Genomic DNA, 21,081 nt, shown 5'->3' on the forward strand with positions numbered 1-21,081 from the left:
CCCACGCCAAGCCACGATGAAAGATGATGGCCGATTGTTTCCTGTTATTGAAATACAAGGCGGTGGGAGTGGGGGGGCTTGAGGGCTGAAATAAAAGGCCGTTTGGCCCACTGAGCATGTGCTAAAACTCATAAGTAGTCAGTGACTAAACAATGAGTCTATTAAACACAGGAGGAGATGAAATGTTCCATCCATTCAGATGCTGACTTCCACCTCAATTAAGGCGGCTACAAATCATGTTTGATTACCAGCTTATTAGAAAATATCCTAACAGTTTTATGATTTTCAGGACTTTTTTCATTGTGGTCCCTTAAGAAACAAGAGGGAACGTCTAATGATTTACTTTAGTATAAAATATGAAGTATTTTAATTCAATCTTTGCCTTGAATCAACTTTTTACAATTGAAAGAAATTCTCAAAAAATGTTGACAATTTCAATAAAAACTCCAAAAGTTGATGTAAAAGCTTTAAAGTAGGGACCATTTCTAAAAACGCTCACCCTTTTCAGATGTAAAGCATCCTGAAATGACACCCAAACTTTGGCATAATTCTTAATAAGCAATATGGAAAATGTGGAAACCGTATTTTTAATGGCACTTATTTTGCATAGTTATTTTAAAGAAAATGTCTCAAAATGCTCGCAATCCTAAAAGAAGTAACCAAACTTAAGAGAATAATAGGATATAGGAAAAAAAAGGACATTTTAGGAAAATTATCTACAAATGATTGCAATTTCAGCAAAAGTAAACACTTCAAAATTTGCATTTTCTACCTAGTTCCTCAGTCATTTGTCAGCATTTTATGAAAAATGTCAACAAATGCTTGAAATATAAAAATGTCAGCAAACACTTCAGCTTTTGGGAAGTAGTTTTTGCATCATTTTCAAAATGAAGGAAGGAAAATGTAAAAAATGCTCCCGTGGCCCGGGATCCATTTCTGTCCTGCTGCTGGTTTTTTAATTACATTCTAAAAAATAGCATTTAACAAGAAAACAACAGCAAAAATATGAAGAGAAGATAGATGGAATTTTATGACAAGAACATAATGTCATTTTAGTAGCATAAAGTTTAAATATTCAAGAAAAACTGTATTGATTGTGTTTTTTTTTAAAGTTGTGATATTATGAGACACAAGTTATGACAAAAATAAAGTCAAAATAGAACATTTGAAAAAAAAGTTGGAAAATGAAAAAGTTATGACGAAAATATAGTCAAAATAGAACATTTACCAAAAAAAGTTGGAAAATGAAAAAGTTATGACGAAAATAAAGTCAAAATAGAACAGTTCCAAAAAAAAGTTGGAAAATAAAAGCAGAAATTGAAAAAAAACTGCTGTGTGGGAATAAAGTCAAAATAATAAATTAATAATAATAGCATAGAGTTGTAATATTAAAACCAAAACATCATAATATTTTGTTCAATTTGTTCAATTGGGTTGGGAAAAAGTTAGAATATGGGAATAAAGTCATAATGTCACTAGATGAAAGTTTGTAGATATTATTTCACAAGAAAGTTGAAATATTTGGGCAAAAATGTTTAATTTTTTTAAATATTTAATAATATTATAAATATTCGCTTCTACTAGAAAGCTAAGATGCGTTTTTTAGAAAATACCAACAAAATGTGACGACTTGAGGATGCACACTTTGTCTCATGTTTTCCAGAAATGTACGCTTTATTATGATATTTATCACTGGAGGATGTCATCCCCTCAAAGAAAATAGACACACAGCGTTTGTCTCCAGCTGGTGCGGAAAAAACTAGACCGGGTCCAAATTAGACATAACATCCTATCCCGACTGAGCATGTTCACACAGTAGTCATCCTACCCAGGATATGAATTTTCATGCTGTAATCCGCAGCCAGATGAATGAAAACTTCCCAAGAAATGACTGCTTGTGTATGAACACATACCGACTAAACTGACACCATAATGATCATCTATGACGAGGGGACCGGGACATTGTGAATATTAACATCATGCTAAATGCTAATCAAATAGTTTCTTCATCACGTCCCACACATAAAGCTATACAATGGATGCAATGAAGTCAGCATAATGTATGGTCCTTACCTTTACCGCTATGTGTCCTCAGGGCTGGGGGTCCTTTGGTCCTTTGTTCGGGCTCAGCAGAGCTGTCCTATCAAGTCACAAGCATCAACTCGGATGAGATGTAAAAGAAACAGTCCAGTTGCGATTGATTCGATGCCTTGAGAATGCAACGACCTTCATCAATGAAAATATTCACATAGTAAGCGTCATGCTAAATGCTAATCGAAAACTATTATTACAGGTGTCATGGTTTATTACATGTGGTTCTCGTCTTGCTAAATGCTAATCCAGTGGTTTTATTATGTGGTGTTACTATCATGCTAAATGTTAATTTTGTTTTATTGTGTGTCTTTAATATCATGCTAAATGCCAATCAAGTAGTTTACTATGCATAGTTAGCATCATGCTAAATGCCAATCAAGTAGTTTATTATGTGATGTTAACATCACGCTAAATGCCAATCAAGTAGTTTACTATGTGTTGTTAGCATCATGCTAAATGTCAATCAAGTTGTTTACTATGGGTTGTTAGCATCATGCTAAATGCCAATCAAGTAGTTTACTATGTGTTGTTAGCACCATGCTAAATGCCAATCAAATAGTTTACTATGCATTGTTAGCATCATGCTAAATGCCAATGAAGTAGTTTACTATGCTTTGTTAGCATCATGCTAAATGCCAATCAAGTAGTTTACTATGCTTTGTTAGCATCATGCTAAATGTCCATCAAGTAGTTTACTATGTGTTGTTAGCATCATGCTTAATGCCCATCAAGTAGTTTACTATGCGTTGTTAGCACCATGCTAAATGCCAATCAAGTAGATTACTATGCGTTGTTAGCATCATGCTAAATGCCATCAAGTAGTTTACTATGTGTTGTTAGCATCATGCTAAATGCCCACCAAGTAGTTTACTATGTGTTGTTAGCATCCTGCTAAATGACAATCAATGAGTTTACTATGTGTTGTTAGCATCATGCTAAAGTAGTTCACTGTGTTGTTAGCATCATGCTTAATGCACATCAAGTAGTTTATCACATGTGGTTACTAAATGCTATTATGTGTTGTTAGCATCATGGTAAATGCTAATCAAGTTGTTTCATGGTAACATGCTAAATGCTAATCAAGTTTATTACTGTCAGTAGCATCATGATGCATGCTTATGGAATATCAGGCTAAATACTAATTAGGTAATTTATTACACTTCACTGGCTTCATGTTAAATGCTAATCATGTAGTTGATTACTGCCCCACTTTGTGGCGAACATTAGCATCATGCTAACCGTCTGAAATTTTCATTCGTATTTAAACTTTGATCTGTTTCAAAATGGCGACTGTCAGTTCCGGTCTTAAATAAGTTAGTTTGAAGGACTGGGGGACTGAGAGAGACATAGTCCATCTCCTCTGAGCGGACTGACCGGGGCTTGGTGGTCCTCGGGGGGCGTAGTTAAGTCCAAGTGCACCGCCCAGACAACGAGCGTCCAAAGTTGGGAGAAGTCGTCCGCTGTTGCACCGCTGAATGAAGCCGCATCCTCGCTTGTGTGTGGACTAAAACCTTCCAGCGCCCTTTTTACGGTTCAAATACAACTTCTTTTCAAGGTAAGTTCAACTTCAACATGTACCAATTGTTCATGGCAGCCATTATTATTTTTCGGCGGGTTTATTTCATGTTGCATTAATACATATTCCCGTTTTAGGTTCGTTGTTTCGAAACGTTGAACTCTATCGGCACTTTCGCCACATTTCCACTTCACGCTAAATAAATCAGTATCTTTTTGTTCACTTAACGGGAACAGTCAGTCTCCAACTTCTTATCTGATCCAAGCATTGTGATTTTATTTAAAGAAAAAGCAGCGTGCTTCCTGAAAGAGTGCCAGAAAGTGGCCAGTAGATTGTGTTGAAAATGTCAGGTGATTGTGGAACTTTTTTTTTTAGTGTTACATTATGTAAGTGATGTATTTTCCCCTCGCAATCCATTCGAACTGCCCATTTTAATGTGCTACTTCTATTTGTTTGATTTTCTAGACTTTTTTTTTTTACCCTACTCAGAGTGGAATTACTACCTAGGAGACATCACTCCAGCATCCAAACCCCAAAGTTCATCATGGAGTCATCAGCTCTTCTTCTTTGCCTGGCTTTTGTCCTCGTCTCTGGTGAGTCCTGAATCCACCAGCTGAAGGCCCTAAAAACTTTTGTGTTTTGAAAAGTTTTTATAGAAAAAATATCATGTGAACCTACAAGCCCGACAGTGGGGGTGAAAGGCTGCTAGCAGCTTCTACCTCGCCCTCAGGTCATCATCCGTCCAGCGTGTTCTGGTGTCACTTCCCTGCAGCAATCTGGCATCATCAATGGTTCAGTGCGGACATTGCATGAATTCTTAATAAAACAGAGAGGTAGCAATAAAAAACAAATTCCACCCATAGAAAAGAATAGAAATAATCTGTTCCAGGGTCAAACTGTCACCATCATAATAGCTTAAATAACTGTACAGTAAAAATCTTAGTAAACACATCTTATTATTCAAGTATTCTTACTTGTCACAAAAGTTAAGTCAGTGGTTGTCAACAGGTGGGTCAGGACTCCAAAAATTCCAGGCGAGTCACAAATGAGTCATAAAGTATGTGATATACAACCAATGTTTGAGATGTCTGACTTATTGTTTTAAAATGTAAACCAAAAAAATTAGCAATATTTCAATATTTGTTACATACTGTGTGATGAATACATGTGTGCAATCAATTCTGAAATAGAATTTTAATTTAGGCATTATTTTCATTCCTCTAAAACAGGGGTGGGCAAACTACGGCCCGGGGGCCACATGCGGCCCACCAAGCGTTTGAATCCGGCCCGCCAGTTGCTTTCTAAGTATTTCAACTTTTAACATACAAACTGGCAACATGACTTGCAAGTCTTATTTAGTAAAAAAAAAACAACAAAACTGTCAAATTAAATGACGTAGTTAGATGTGGTGTGATGTTTAAAGTGCTCCTGAAAAAAGGGACATGAAAACATACAGCTGATAGTATATAACACTTACAGATAAAATTAGACAAAAAAAAATTCAAGGAAAATTATAAGTATAAAATAGTGTGTGTGTTAAATATATATATATGTTCTGGCCCCCCCGGACAATTTTGTTTCCTCAATGCGGCCCACGAGTGAAAGTATTTGCCCACCCCTGCTCTAAAATGACTATTGGACATGTATCCAATACAATACACTTTATTTATATAGCGCATTTTATAAACAGAGTTTATGCACAGACTACTAAATATACAATAAATAAAATTACAAATTGAGTTTAATAAGGAATTAAAAGATCAAATAAGAAGAAAGACATGTAAGACAGTAAAATATTAAAAACAAGACGCAAAGCAATAAAAGTATAAAAAAATAAAATAAAACCAATTCTTTGCATTAATGTTTCAAAAGCTGACATTGGCTATTTGCTTGGTTTGACTTAAATATAAGTAGAAATAAATTAAAACAAACTAATAAATAAAATACCCCCCAAAAAGTGCAAAAAAAATATTACAAATAAATCAAAACAAAACTTAAATAAAAGTGTAAAAAATAAATCCATGTCTCACATTTATCTTAACATAAATAATCCTCATGTTAGTATTAAGGTTTTTATTATTATTATTTTTATTATTATTTTATTTAACTCTGTCCACCAGATGGCAGTACTTTTTCCCCTTCAAAGCATGCAGCAAAATGTTCTTACAGTGTTCTGACGTAAACAATATTTAGCATGCATCCTCGTTTTATTTTGGTATGCTTGTTTTTGGAGTGTGTCCAATCCTTGAAGACCAGCATCGTCGGAATTAAGTTAGAAAAAGAAAAGAAATGTTCCAAAATCTCGCCTCTTGCTGTATGACGAATGAATTGATCACCACCATACCTCAACGGGCTGCACTGGGATGGCAATATAGTAGTATTTGTCCAATAAAGCAATAAAGCTGCAGCATTAACCTCATATGGCGTCCTCCTGGAGGAGGAATGTGGCTAATGTGGTCTTGAAGGTGGCACATAACCCTCCGTGCAATTTTGTCTTATCAAAGGTGTGCAAAAGCAAAACACCTTCAATGCCATTGTGGAAAGTTCTTGGTAGTCCCATTTTAACTCTCATCCGAAGTGACGAAACACAACGTACACCCAGGTGGTTTGACACATTAGCATAGAAGCTGTGAAATCACATTTTAAGTCGCTGCTGTCATCATTTCAGTTTCTGTCTATCGCTGTGTTATCTTGAGTAGTAGTCTGTCAAGTTGTTTCAACATCCCCAGTAAGAAAACGTCAAACTACGGCAAAGCTTGTTGCTGTGCGTATTAATACCATTATGGGAGTAGAAAAGAAAGAAAACCAATATCTTATTTTTGTGCCAATATCAGCCAATAATATTGGTTGGCTCATAATGTCGAACATATCGGGCAGGCAAGCGGCCAACCCGATATATGGCCTGAGTACTGTGATGTTTTTGGAAGGACCGCAAAAACGTTAATGAAAGATACTCTGCAGTTTTTCAGTACCTAAAAATAAAAAAATATATAACTGCAGTAATGGTGTGATATTTTTGAAGGAATCTAGTCGTTGCTCCCAGTTCTCGAACTGAGCTTGTGGGCCGGTTTGACTTAATTGATGGACCAAATTCAGCCCCTCACATTGGACACCTCGACTTAAAGGGTACCACCCCCGAAGCTATTTTTAACACCCTTGCGTGTATAGCAGACTGATGATTGCTAGTCTACAATTACAAGTACAAGTGTAAATACAAGTACAAGTACAAATACAAGTGTAGATCTTGCACTATTTTGGGCGGCACAGCGGTCTAGTGGTTAGCGTGCAGACCTCACAGCTAGGAGACCAGGGTTCAATTCCACCCTCGGCCATCACTGTGTGGAGTTTGCATGTTCTCCCCGTGGGTTTTCTCCGGGTACTCCGTTTTCCTCCCACATTCCAAAAACATGCTAGGTTAATTGGCGCACTCCAAATTGTCCATAGGTATGAATGTGAGTGTGAATGGTTGTTTGTCTATATGTGCCCTGTGATTGGCTGGCGACCAGTCCAGGGTGTGCCCCGCCTCTCGCCCGAGGACAGCTGGGATGGGCTCCAGCACCCCCTGCGACCCTTGTGAGGAAAATGCGGTAGAAAATGAATGAATGAATGTTGCACTATTTATTGGGAGTATCAGCTTGGGACAGACTTCATGTTCAGTTGCTGGGAAGAATATTTGCCCGCCCTGGAGTCCCCCTCCACGGGATGGAGGAAAAGTACAAAAGGGGATAAGCCAGTGGCTGGAGAAAAGAGGGAGGGGTTGTCTAAAATGGATCTTTAAAAAAAAAAAAAGGAAAAGGAAATAAGTCCTAGCCAACCATCCAGACCATCTGAGATAACAAACGTCATCAGTATTCATGGAGACGGTAAGGAAGTAGGGGAGTCCAAGTTACAACTGATAACTTGGGATATGAAGCTATTAGCGCTATTATTATTACTCTATTAACAAGGGTACGTCATGGGACAAAGAAATGACTAAAGTTTTCTCCGAAGTCACAAGTCGAAAAACCCCCAGCATTAATTTAAAAGTGGCGTTGAGAGTCAAAACACTCCACTTCCCGTGTTTTAGTGTCGTGAGCCACAGCCCGGCTTGCCGTCAGACTGGGTGGCAGGCAGGCAGGCAGGCAGGCAGGGAGACGCGACCACTTGTCGCTGGGCCCAGACCGATTTCAATCTCCTTCTCCTTCTGTTATGCCCCTCCCAAATAACAATCCATTCCTGCCTTCCTCGCTTTTCCTCTGTTGTGAACTCTAAATGCACTGCGAGGAACTCTCTGAGGCGAGTCTCCTCTCTTGACCAATTATCCACATTTCAACCACTCGGAGCTTAAAAAACATTTTAATATTTCAATACTTAATATTGTTGATTATTTTTATGAAAAAAATCTTCCCATTGGTAGTAGCAAACCCCCACTTTATGAACTAAAAAAACAATCAATGAAAGCTTAGAAAGTTGTCCATCCATTCTACACTGATTTGTCCACCGTGGAACTATGGTGTTACCTTTCTAAACAGACCAGGTCCTCCACATGGTCATCTATGTCTGACCCAGAGCTCTTCTTCCACAGTTGGTCTGAATGGCTCATTAGTAGTCGTTGAGATAAACGCCTCGTCAGCATGGCGGCCACTTGTGCCCATGTCAACATGCCTGCTGTCTGTGCAGATAAGACATGGCATTATTCGCCTTTATCTCTCTGGGTCGCTGTGCCCCCCCGGCAACCCCAGAAGGCTGCATCTCGGCGCTGTCACCGGATATAAACTGGACCCACATGTTTGTCGGATTGGAACTTTTTGAGGTGCAAGACCTTGACAGGTCAGCAGACCGACCGATGCTTTGCTGAAATTAAGGCGTAGAACTGTTAGTGAGGATTTCTAATCAAAGATTTATCTTATCTTAATTTCACTAAATCATTCACTCGGGACGCTAATTAATGAGGATGGTGTTATGCGGGGGAGAATGCGCGCTTTCATTTAGTTTTAACAGATTAATCACGAACTAACCCCTGCACAAATACGCCATATTGCGATTTTTGCACGAATAAAGACATATTTTTGGAGAAGTATGATGAGTGCCAGTTATGTTGATTTTGCGGAATTGTCCATTAACTGTGCCTTAAAGCAAAATAAAGTGCACTACTTGATTGCAGCCAGCAGAGGTGCTGTTGACCATCTGGGCTAGTTTAGCTTGCACAAATGTGCCAAGGTGCTGAAACCAATGAAAAGAGTGGATCCTCCTTGTGTTTTTTGGGGGCAATATAGTGAGGCTGGCAACATTTTCAAATTAATTTTATGTTAGCATACCATTTGGTGCAAATTAGGATAGTAGCATTGTAGCTTCTTCGTTTCATGTCCGAGGTATTATTATCATCATGTTCCAAAGTACAGCCCCAAAATATGTATATTTTCTTCTAAATCCAGCGCCTTTTGAACTAAATCATACCAAATCTTCATGGGAACAGACGTTATTGGCGTTAGCCTCTTGATTTGGATCACTGGGTGGTAGCTTTCCTGTTGATTCAGGTGCCACATTGCTCAATCTGTATTTATAGACCTGAGATCTCTATCGCGTCTTAATAGGTGTGTGTAATAGCTCTTGTGTTTGTGTGCTTCATGTGTGTAAGTTGATGCTCTGAGAATAATCATATAATCATATTTAATGGTTGTGGCATGAAGCGGAATTAACATTAGCCACGTTTACATGGACCCAAATATTCCAATTCAAACGGAAAGAATGTAACCTTTGTATACACCTCATTGCGAAAGAAAAGTGCCAATCCGAATGAATATATAATCGGATTCACAGGGGTGGAATATTCCTTTCCCCAATCCGATTGAGGTATCTTGTATGCGCTCAATCGGAAAGTTGTCAGACTGCGTTCTTCTTCGTGGTGTTTTTCTTCTTCTGTTGTTTATTGGCGGTTGGCAAGCAGCTTTTGTGTGCATTAGCGCCATCTGTGGAACAGAATCTAAAACCTTCGATACGCCATTCACAAGTCCAGTTTTATTCAAAAAGAAAATAATAATTCTTAATTATAAAATATTAGCAAGAATGAACTTTATCTTTTCCTGTTCCCGGGTGCGTTCTTTCAGCGAATGCTGAGATATGACGTAACACGCAGCTCGAGACGTTCTTCGATTAAAAAAAATGGAGGTGAGCAATCGGCACTGGACTGCTGCGGAAAGTTTGTTTTTGATTCAAACTAAATTTCAAGACTGGACGAAGGAAAAACGGGTAATATGGAATTATTCCAACAAGTGAAAGAAAAACTGGAGGAAGTCGGTATCACGTGATGTTGGTGTTTACGCTTTACTGGGCATGCCCCATTGACTATTCTGGTTGATTATAGCGGCGCATGTAGACACGCGATTGGAATATTCCTTTCCATGTATACCATTGCTTTCGGAAAGGTCATTCGGAAACAGAAAAACTCCTCATGTAAACGTGGCTAGTAGTGTAACACTTTAGTAGTGTAAGTAGTGTAAAAATAAGACGACCACAATCAATATTATATGGAAAAATAATAAATCCCCTTTTGAGGTTTTAACTTAATATGTAGATCTTTATTTTTTAACATTCTACCGTCTCACTCAAGTGTAGAAAGAAGCGAGTCGCTTAAACAACCAAACACTTCCAGTGGGAAGTTTGGGGCAATTTTTTGTCCCAAAAACTTTGGTCAAACTCCAAATCTGCTGATTCCAAAACCTCCGCTTTGTCAATGTCGCGACATTTCCAACTTTTTGTCTTTTATTGGAAGTCAAACTCCTAACTGCTGCAACATTTTAATGAGGCTGTAATGCGGCGTGGGAGCGTTAAATGAGCGATCAGCTCATCTGAGAGTGATCAGCTCTCTGGTCTCTCATATTGTTGTTTCCCTCCACTCTTATGCTTCCATTTGATAATGGGTGGTTGCATCTTTATTTAAACATCACAGCCTTCATTGCTATGCTGAAGTCATCCGTACGCACTGGAAATGATCACTTAATGTCGCCCGTGTCTGGATGATGCATAGGTTGGTGCAGCAGTACATCAATCCCCCCCCCCCTAAAATGCATGCAATTAATCTGCCTTATTTTTCTATGCTTTACTTTCACGTAATTAGCATGAAACTTTTTTCATTTAGCCTCTGTTCATCAGTTAACACGCAGATGAATAATTGTTGTGCAAGCACTCTTTTGGTGTACCGAGGAAAGAATACTGCGGTGCCAATAGGAAGCTCTACTTCCTTTTATACGTGCCACATATCCACAAGACAGCTCTATATGGTACCTTCTTAGTTTGGTTTAGTATTTCCACTGCAGGTATGGCGCTGATTCACAGCTGATTTACCCAAATGAGGATAAGTGGCATACAAAATGGATGTGATGGATGGAGCTGATTGTAGCAAAAAAAACAGAAACATAAAGACTTTTAATCATCTTTATGGCATAAAAGAAAAACTATGCAAAAAACAAAACAAAAAGCTGAATTAGCGTGGTCCACCAGCCACTGCCAACCGTTGCTAATAGCCGTTTGAAGTAACCTCTTTTCCTGAGAAACGTTGGATGCTGAATCCAACACATACGACGGCTGGGCCCAATTAACCACTACAGACGAGGGACGACTATTAAAATGTTTAAATAATAACAACACTTGGTGAGTAGTTTTACTTTATTTTAGTTTGATTTTGGTTTATTATGTAGCAAAACTCAGAACAGTACTTCCAAAAACCCTCACTTTGCAGCAGTATCGCCTTGCTAACAAGGCTTCCTGTTCCCTCTCTGTTACATCTGCTAGGAATATTTAGGTGAACATTTTTTCTTTATTTTAGTTGTATTTAGTTTTATTATACAGGTGTTGACATCACACACTGTACTTTTCTAATTCCAGCAATACATCTAAAACGGTACTCTCTATTTTGTCCCTCAGGTATCGTTTTAAAAGGTGACTGCATACTTAGTACTTAGCGGACTTTTGTTTGATTTACAGCAGTTCTCGTTGTAGTCTTTTGACAACAGCATTATTCCTATGTGAAGAGAATCAGTGAGAAAAGCGATAATGTATGACACATGTGTCGCTGTGACTACGGAATGCCTGATTACGGCCAGCGTCAGGGGGCATAAAGCGAGCGACAACAAAGGAAGTGAGCCATAGACCTTCCATACGCCGCCGCTAAACTTGCTGTTCCGCCGGCTTCCGACAACGACGAGGCGACGGACGAATGGCTCCCAGAGGTGTAAACAAGAGCGAGTGTGAAGACTGGCTGTCTCCAGGCCCGACTATTACGTTGTGGCTTCCTTTTCAGCCAAGCCTTGAGCTCGCAGGTTTGTTTTTTTTTCGATACCCAAACTGACACGACTAATCAGCATGTTTTTTTGGAGAGGTTTTCAGGTGTGTTCAGGAAGTGAGATGCTCAGGAAGCGTGTGTGCGTTGTACGGGTTGTACGGGTTTGTACGGAGTGTGTGGTGTGTAGCATGCAAGGGGTGAGAGGCCAAGGGACAGTGCATGCCCCTGCAGAGTACTGATAAGAGCTTGTTTACTTTCCTGTGGATGGTCAGGCCTCAATCTACAGCTGCGGAAACGGCGGGACAATAGGTGTGTGTGTGTGTGTGTGCTTGTGTGTGCTTGTGTGTGCGTGTGCGTGCATGTGTATGTACTGTATACATGTGTGTTGTAGACTTGAGAGAGAATTGAAGCAGCCTTTGCCGCCAAAGCTAACTACTAATTCCTATACCAGATGTGAGGCACAAACAATTTAGCGCTTTTACATTGAAGCTAAGGTGCATGTTTTGTCTTTTTTGCAAGTTTTCCCCTTCTTGGTCACGGTTTAAAGTTTGTCATGTCACTGTTTTGCTGGGCCGGCCTTTTTATGGGCTAACAAACTATATCTGCCTTGTGAACCATGTGATTTAGCTCAGCCAATCAGCAAAGAGTTGCCACTGATGACAATGTAACAAAATCTCATCAAAGTGAGTACACACGGCAACTGTTTTTATTAGAATCAGAATCAGAATGCCCTTTATTGTCATTTTACATATAGTAGAATGTAATTGCAGCAGCTCCATTTTCAGTGCAAGACAGTATGACAAGTAGTACAAAATTTAGAAATTAGAAGAATAAATAAAGAATAAATAGAAGAATTAGAAGAATAAATAATAAATAACGAAGGGTCTACATTTGTTTTTTACCGTACCATACATCTTCTCAACAGATAAGTCTGGAAAAATGGTCTGGGTCTGCATGAGTGCTTGTGGAACTGAGGAGCTGTGGTTCAATTTCAGAATGTATTATTCACTAGTATATCCTATTATAAGGTAGGTATTTAAAACTCAATATGGTAATGGTAATGGTTTTATTTCATTTGAACATGCATCAGATTACAATTGAATGCATCACATAATCAGTTCACAGTTCCACATGTCCAAAAGGAGTAGGAAGAAGCAAAGCTTATTCAATCCTACCCCTCCATCTGGTACTTTTACAATCAGTAACTGTTACATTTGTTCACTTCCTGCTTTCCTAATGTAGTTTAAGTAAAATAAATGAATGAAATATGAATTTTTAAAATTACTTTTTCTAATGTAAGTATTTTAATAAGACATCTATGCCAAAAAGCGTCTTATTTTTGCAGGTAAATTGAATTACAAGTCAAGCATCGATGCTAAGCAATGGAGCGTATTATGTAACAGTATTGTAATGATGACATTACCACGTATTAAATCCTAACCTTTGCTCCTTTCAACTCAAAAGTAAAATCACTTTCCTCACAGGTAGATCCTCCACAGATTAAACGTTATCCTTATCGCTATGATGTTTAACGGAGCGTGGCGTTATGTGCTACCCTGAAGGAAGGATTATGGTGCGGTTATAATACACTGAATCTCTCGGTGCACTCCTTCCATACAAAAGACTCTGCAATGCATCGCTGGCATCCCTAATCCAAAGAGTCATTCCGAATTAATGCAATGTTTTCCTCCTTAGCAGTCACCGTGTGTGATCGTGCCGCGACGCTGCCATCTGGAATTTAGCCTTTGAGTTCAAACGGGAACAAGAAGGGAATACGTAGAAACACAGGATGCGAGCACTGTATTAGGCCACATTGATTCCCAAAGAAGATAAATCACCTCAACGTCTCAGGTAACGCCCAAACAGCGCCACTGGCTGGCCTCAGAGCAGCTCTAGTGCACTCTGCATAATGATATGGGTCCTACTCGGATGGTGAGCTTTCATTTAGGAGACCCGGTTTAACCTCCTCCTGAATAATAAGAGTGTTTTCATTTAATCCTGGAAACAAATGAGAGGAATACTCTCTGAGGGAATACACTCCCATGGACAGTCCATTACTGGGGAGATGATTATACTGGCTTGGAGTAGTCTTTAATTTAACATGGTAATAGATGTAAGGGTAGAACTGAACAGTACTGGAAGAGGAAATTCCTGACCTGATGTTAGGTGTAGTAACTCATTCATTCATTTTCAACCGCTTATCCTCACGAGGGTCGCGGGGGTGCTGGAGCCTATCCCAGCCGTCTTCGGGCGAGAGGCGCCAGCCAATCACAGGGCACATATAGACAAACAACCATTCACACTCACATTCATACCTATGGACAATTAACAATTAACCGCCAATTAACCTAGCATGTTTTTGGAATGTGGGAGGAAACCGTAGAAAACCCACGCATGCACGGGGAGAACATGCAAACTCCACACAGAGATGGCCGAGGGTGGAATTGAACCCTGGTCTCCTAGCTGTGAGGTCTGCGTGCTAACCACTCGACCACCGTGCCGCTAGGTGTAGTAACTGGCATGATAAATGTGATGAGATACCTCATTTAACACATTTTCCTCCCACCAATATGGCCACGTGTGTTGTGTTTACATTTGGAAATTTTATGTGATTTGTAATTCCATGACCTGGCAGGAGAAGTTGCCATGAGAAACCTAATTCAGTCCAAATTTTGACCAAATATCAGCAGTCACAATATAATGTCGTATCAGCAATATGGCTGGCTGCATTTGAGAACCACCAAAAAACATGCTTTTTTATAATATAATATAGTTTATAATAAAGCACCTTCAAAGCAATATTGCCCATTTTACACTATACGGCCACAATACTGAGTGCTTGTGCTGTTCAACCACCATGAACCAAAAGTCAGAATCTGTTCAATACGCAAATGGAAAGACCACAAATAGCTGCACTGAGGCCATTTGTGTGCCTTCTCGTGAATGTCGCTTGTTTTTGCCAGCGACAGGCTGATGTTTTATAATGTCAGATGCAAGCCAGTTGTCTCCATGGGGATGCTTTCCTGAATAAAACTGTCAAACCGATGTCTCGCTCAAGGAGAAGTTGTCGCAGGAAGTGAGTGGGAGGTGTAGTAGAGAGTTGATGTACAGGAAGCAGTACTTATGTATTTAATGAACTTAAGCAGCGGTTTTGGAAGCAAAGAAATGTGGTGGCCATGTCTGAAAAGCAAAACGATGCTATCCCGAGTGTGGAGCCCCGAAGCCATTAGCTCGCGATGCCGTTGCCGTACATGGAAGCATGACAGAAGATGGGCAGAAACAGCCACTTCTGCAAAGCAGCAGCAGCGCAGTGTACAAATTCAAAGGTGTACCCATAGATCTGGGGATCCTTTTCATCATGCCAGCAACGCGCTGACATCCCATGGGCTCACTTAACATGTGTCCTATGGAGTCGGACACATGAGCATCAAAGCATCATCTGAGGCCCGAATCGATGGAATTCACATCATTTTTCCCTCTGGTCTCTGTACATCTGCCTAGCCCCCTCCCAACTCATTGCCTCACATCAAACTGACAATCAGCAACCAGCCGTAAACACGCCCCCCCCTCCCCTCCCACACTCTGATGAAATGGGAAATGGAAGCGGATAAAGCGGACGGGATGGAATAGTCCTCCATACCTCATTTACCAGCAAACCGCTTAGCGAGGCCATTGGCATTTCCGGGGTCAGGAGGGCAAAATGAATGTTGTCCGTGTCCTACGGTGGTCTCGTAAAAATGTGACACATGCCCACACGCATACCCGCACGCATACAAACACACTTTGCAATCATTGTGATTTACGAGTGGGACCTCGTAGGTGGCTGTCATAGAAAGTTGATTCCGTCACGGCAGAACAAGAGAAAAATGCCTTTATGGTCGTGGCTATTGAGCAAGAGACGAGGGAGAGAGAGAGAGAGCGAGGGCGAGAGACAGAGGCAGAATAACAGGAAGCTGGCCTTGACCTCGGGTGAAGGGAGGGATGGGGTGATGGAGATGGAGAAAGACAAGCTGCAACAAGCGAGTGAAGATGTTTTTTTTTTTTTCACAAATGACACAATTGACCTTCATCCTTTTTAGTCCGAGATGTGAAATCCCTTGAGTAATGACTTTATCTGGTCTTAATTAGTTTATGACAAGAGCGCTTGGAACGAGCTGGTAGCCCCACAGGATGTGTTGATGTTTAATTGACCATCATTGACTTCAGAGTAGCCTCGTTTCCACCATGAAGCGTGCCAGTGAATATCGCCATTCGTCCAGGTTGTTGTATTCTCATCGCACTGTTCAGGTTGTCCGAGAAGTGTGCTGAGGCTTCAGGTCATCCTCGAAGACGAGATACGACAGCTCTTGTCTGGAGGACAAGAGGACATCACTCCACTCTCAATGACCGGATAGGACAGCTGTAGTTTAGAGGATTGCAGGACTAGAGCTGCCGCTAGAGGGCTGCCCTATTTAGTTTTTGAGCATTGCAGCATTTGCATTGCAGATAGGACACCTCTAGTCTATAGGACTGGAGGAGCAGATTTAGAACTCTAAACATGGCCGCCATCAATCCCAATGTTTTGTCCATAAGTCATTGATCATTTGCTGATTGGTTGTACTATATACAGTATGTTACGTGTATGCTAGCATGTCTTTCAAAGCATTTTGGTTACATAGTGCTTCATTAACGGCGGCACAGCGGTCGAGTGGTTAGCGCGCAGACCTCACAGCTAGGAGACCCGGGTTCAATTCCACCCTCGGCCATCTCTGTGTGGAGTTTGCATGTTCTCCCCGTGCATGTGTGGGTTTTCTCTGGGTACTCCGGGTTTCTCCCACATTCCAAAAACATGCTAGGTTAATTGGCCACTTTTAGGTATGAATGTGAGTGTGAATGGTTGTTTGTCTATATGTGCCTTGTGATTGGCTGGCGACCAGTCCAGGGTGTACCCAGCCTCTCGCCCAAAGACAGCACCCCCGCCACCCTCGTGAGGAAAAAGCGGTAGAAAATGAATGAATGAGTTCTTCATTAACGCTGCATTCGAGAAAGACACAAAGGTCTTGGAGAAGTCGCCTTCTGTCCTTTTTGCTTACTTAGTTTTTCTTTTTGTGGAAGGAGGAAGTTTGCAGCGGGATATTTCATCCCCCTCGCCGCCGGCCAGCCAGCCCGACCGCGTGCATGTTCACAGTGTAACCAAAACCAAAGTAACACGATAACATGGACACATGCCGCCCAGGTCACAGCAGGCATTTAAACATCCATGACAGTCCAGGCCAGATGGATTCCTCCTCCAGAGACGCCAGGGTCCCCGGGTTAAACAGGGACTTTGATGGATGACTGCGGCCGGTTGCCCTGACACGTTTGATAAACGCGGACCAGGCAATTCGTTTTTAAACGCTGTCCTAGCCTCTCGCGGTGGATGCTTCCACAGTGACAACAACAAGTTGAGACCCTTTTGGACCATGAATCTACCTGGATTCAATTACCTGTTAGACTGAAATGCCCGCAGAGCACAAACTCCACCATGGATAAACAATACATGTCTGATAGCGGTCGACGCCTCCCTTCGTAAAAACAATACATTCCTGGATGTCTGTCTTTGAGATTTTGAAATAATTTGTTCTCGGGTTGCTAACTACACAGGAAATCTGTTATGTAACATTCTTAACAGCAGCATGTGTAAGGAATTCACTCTTTAAACCCTTGGTAATAAAACATGGTAATAAATCTTTAAAACCCAAAGGAAAAGGTGCATATTTTGTATCTTATTTTGTGTTTTTACCTTTACCTGCCACATAAGCGTAAAAACAAGCTAACTAATAATTTGATAGCATAGCGGCTAGCTGTGTGTTGTCATGCAGTATTTTTAGCTTTTTTAAAAAATTAATTTCTACCGCTTATCCTCACGAGGGTAGCGAGGGATGCTGGAGCCTATCCCAGCTGCCTTCGGGCGAGAGGCGGGGTACACCCTGGACTGGTCGCCAGCCAATCGCAGGGCACATATAGACAAACAACCATTCACACTCACATTCATACAATTTGGAGTGGCCAATTAACGTGGCATGTTTTTGGAATGTGGGAGGAAACCGGAGTACCCGGAGAAAACCCACACATGCAAACTCCACACAGAGATGGCCCAGTGTTGAATTAATTGAACCCCGGTCTCCTAGCCGTGAGGTCTGCACGCTAACCACACGACTACCGTGCAGCCCCTTTTTGAAAAATTGCTAAACTAAAATGCAAATAATAATAATGAATAATAATAATAATAATAGTGGCGACTCCGAAATCAGGAAAAAGCAGAAAGAAACAAACCAAAATAATGAAAATGGAATGTTTGAACAGCTCCCCATCTGTCCTGTACAGATGTTTTGCAGGGCTCTACTTTTTCGATCGTATTTTTTTTAATCTTTACTTGACACACAAGTGTAAAAGGCAGCTAAAGATGAATTCGATAACAAGCAACAATGCACGTAAAGCAGCTAGCTGTGTGTCGTCATGCATGATGCCACATGTTTTGGCGGGGCACCAATGTTGAGGTCAACGTTCCTTAAAATGAAAAATTCCAAACCTGTACGGTTTGGCTTCTGTCACGTAAGTATATGTATGTAATTTTCGAGTCATGTTAAAGTGATTAGCGGTATTAATTAGCATCAAACTTATACAACCTGTCTGCTCCTGATGTCTTACAGCTTCAAGCCCGACATGTGATCCCGAGAAGCTCAGCTACAATTCCTGGGTCTCCGTGAGGGAGATGCAAATGGGCTGCTGGACCAGCTTCATTGGACAAGACAAGGCCGAGGTCCACATCCTGAACCTGAACTTTGCTGCCTCGGTAAGAATGCCATGTTTATGCAAATGTGGCTAATTTCTGCAAACGTGAAACAAGTGAGAATGCCAAAGACAATAATGTTAAGGTCTGGATGTAAAAGCGTCCCTTGTCACACACGTTGCCTTTCGGATAATTACATCCAATCCACCACGGTCTGCCACGTGTCCGACATCACCGACGGATGATTATCTTCAGCTGACAGTACAATATGTCAGGCCCGGTTTCCCTGAAAATGAAGGCGCCCAGTATCACAAATTCCTTGCACCATATATTTTTCTCTAATGGAATCTGTCATTCACAAATATAGTGTCATCAAAGTGTCTGTTTATATGTGTCATTGCAGCACAGCTTACAAATATGTCAAGAAAAAGGTTGCAAACGTTTTGACCAGACAAAACATTAGGTACATCCACATGATTTCGTACGGTGGTTTTGCAAAGTGTTGCACAGTCCCCAAAGGGAGTCTAATGTGTTTTAGGCCTCTTCTTCTCCCCCAGAAGCTGATTTTCTGGAGCACATTTAGCATATTTTATACCCCCAGACGGTTTATTCTCACATCGTAGGAACTAGCTTAGCGGGCTTGAAAAGGATATTTCTCTTTTCTTTTTTTCCTCAAACTGCTGCACCTCCTCTGAACTATTCTGGCGCCTCACACTTTGAGACCCTCTGATGTGATGTAATTCGGTATAAGTAGTAGCAGCGGCAATTTTAGGAGGTCTACTTTTTTGTGCCAAAATGACGTATATAGTTCAATATTAGAAAATGTGAAACAATATCATTTTCTGTAAGTATATGTTTTTTAATAATTTTACTGCAGTACCATTGTCCCTCGCCACTTTGCGGCTTCACGCTATCACAGTTTTTGAAAAAATATATTTAATCCTTAATATTCATTCATTCATTTTCTACCGCTTTTTCCTCACGAGGGTCGCGGGGGGTGCTGGAGCCTATCCCAGCTGTCTTAGGGCGAGAGGCGGGGTACACCCCGGACTGGTCGCCAGCCAATCACAGGGCACATATAGACAAACAACCATTCACACTCACATTCATACCTATGGACAATTTAGAGTCGCCAATTAACCTAGCATGTTTTTGGAATGTGGGAGGAAACCGGAGTACCCGGAGAAAACCCACGCATGCACGGGGAGAACATGCAAACTCCACACAGAGATGGCAGAGGGTGGAATTGAACCCTGGTCTCCTAGCTGTGAGGTCTACGCGCTAACCACTCGACCACCATGCTGCCTAATCCTTAATATAATATATATAATAATAGTAATATAATAAATTAAATTTGTGGTTAAATATGGCCTGTTAATATTACATTTACGTATATTACATTTATTTTTGAATATTTATTACATTTAATTAAGCATTAAAAGGGCAAAATAAACTAAAATACAAATAAAGTTATTCAAAAGATGTGTCGAAGGGTAACTGCACTTTTTTTGGAATGTTGCCCATCATTCCCGATTCTTATGTGAAACATGAACACATATTTCTTTCCCTTTTCCGTGCATTATAACAGGAGAAAACGAGTTAATAAGAGCTAGCTAACAATGCTGTCATTGGGATACACCTACGTATTTCCGCTATGAAGCCCCCTAAAACAAACCTCCACCAAGGTTGCATGGTTTGATATCCATGCTGTGATTAAGCATTAACACGTACACTGATGATAACATGCCATAGTTGCAGTATCTCGGGCTGTTTGGATGATTTAAAACACCAGCCAAACTTCTTTCCTCTGTGCATTGATACTAGCTAACATGATGCGTCGCTAATCGCTAGTCTCGGCGTCACTCACAGACGGAAGAGTGGCTACCTAGCTCTCCATTTAGCTTCCAAGACCCAATAAGATGCTGGTTTCCGTAAAAATTTTTGACCCGAGGACTGGAGCAGGCGTCTTGTGCTGGAAGACACAGCCATACGCGTGCAGTAGTTTGCATGCATGGTAGCTCACAGCTGATTGCATGTTCTTCTTCTTTCAAACTAGCTGACACTGATTCCACAGTGCCTCTGCTGGTTGCAGAGCACAATCGCTAGACACTGTCAATCAAAAGAGAGCATTATTAGCGTTTGAATTGTTGACACAGCTCTTTAATTCGCCCTCATTAGATTAACAAGTGTATGTTAATTTGTTATCTAATTATAGACGAGCGTTCAAATCATGTCCCCCCCCTTCAATGAAACACGGTTTCTCTGTGGCAAAAAAGGCTTCAGTAACAGCAACTCCAGATTCTTCTTATCGCTGCTCCAGACTATATTTCACTGAGTCTGTTCGCTAACGTTTGTCACCAGCTTATCATTTTGCTCCCCGACTGCTCGCTCATCATGTCCTCCATGACTTGTCGCCGTTTTCATGGCCTTGTAATGTCGTTATTTTGATGAAAGCGTTGC

General features: G+C 40.7%; 1 protein-coding gene across 1 annotated transcript in view; it reads left to right on the forward strand.

The window, feature by feature from the left end:
* Positions 1–4,083: 4,083 nt before the first annotated feature.
* eng (endoglin) overlaps positions 4,084–21,081 on the forward strand; it is a 39,484-nt gene continuing 22,486 nt past the window's right edge. Inside the window, exons 1-2 of the mRNA XM_058055178.2 lie at positions 4,084–4,203; positions 18,542–18,684. Coding sequence (XP_057911161.2) covers positions 4,155–4,203; positions 18,542–18,684 — 192 coding nt within the window. The 5' untranslated portion in view covers positions 4,084–4,154. The remainder of the gene's footprint in view (positions 4,204–18,541; positions 18,685–21,081) is intronic.

The sequence above is a fragment of the Doryrhamphus excisus genome, linkage group LG10, assembly GCF_037039965.1.
Source record: "Doryrhamphus excisus strain RoL-2023G ecotype Guam linkage group LG10, RoL_Dexc_Guam_v1.1, whole genome shotgun sequence".
In the NCBI taxonomy this organism is placed as follows: domain Eukaryota; kingdom Metazoa; phylum Chordata; class Actinopteri; order Syngnathiformes; family Syngnathidae; genus Doryrhamphus; species Doryrhamphus excisus.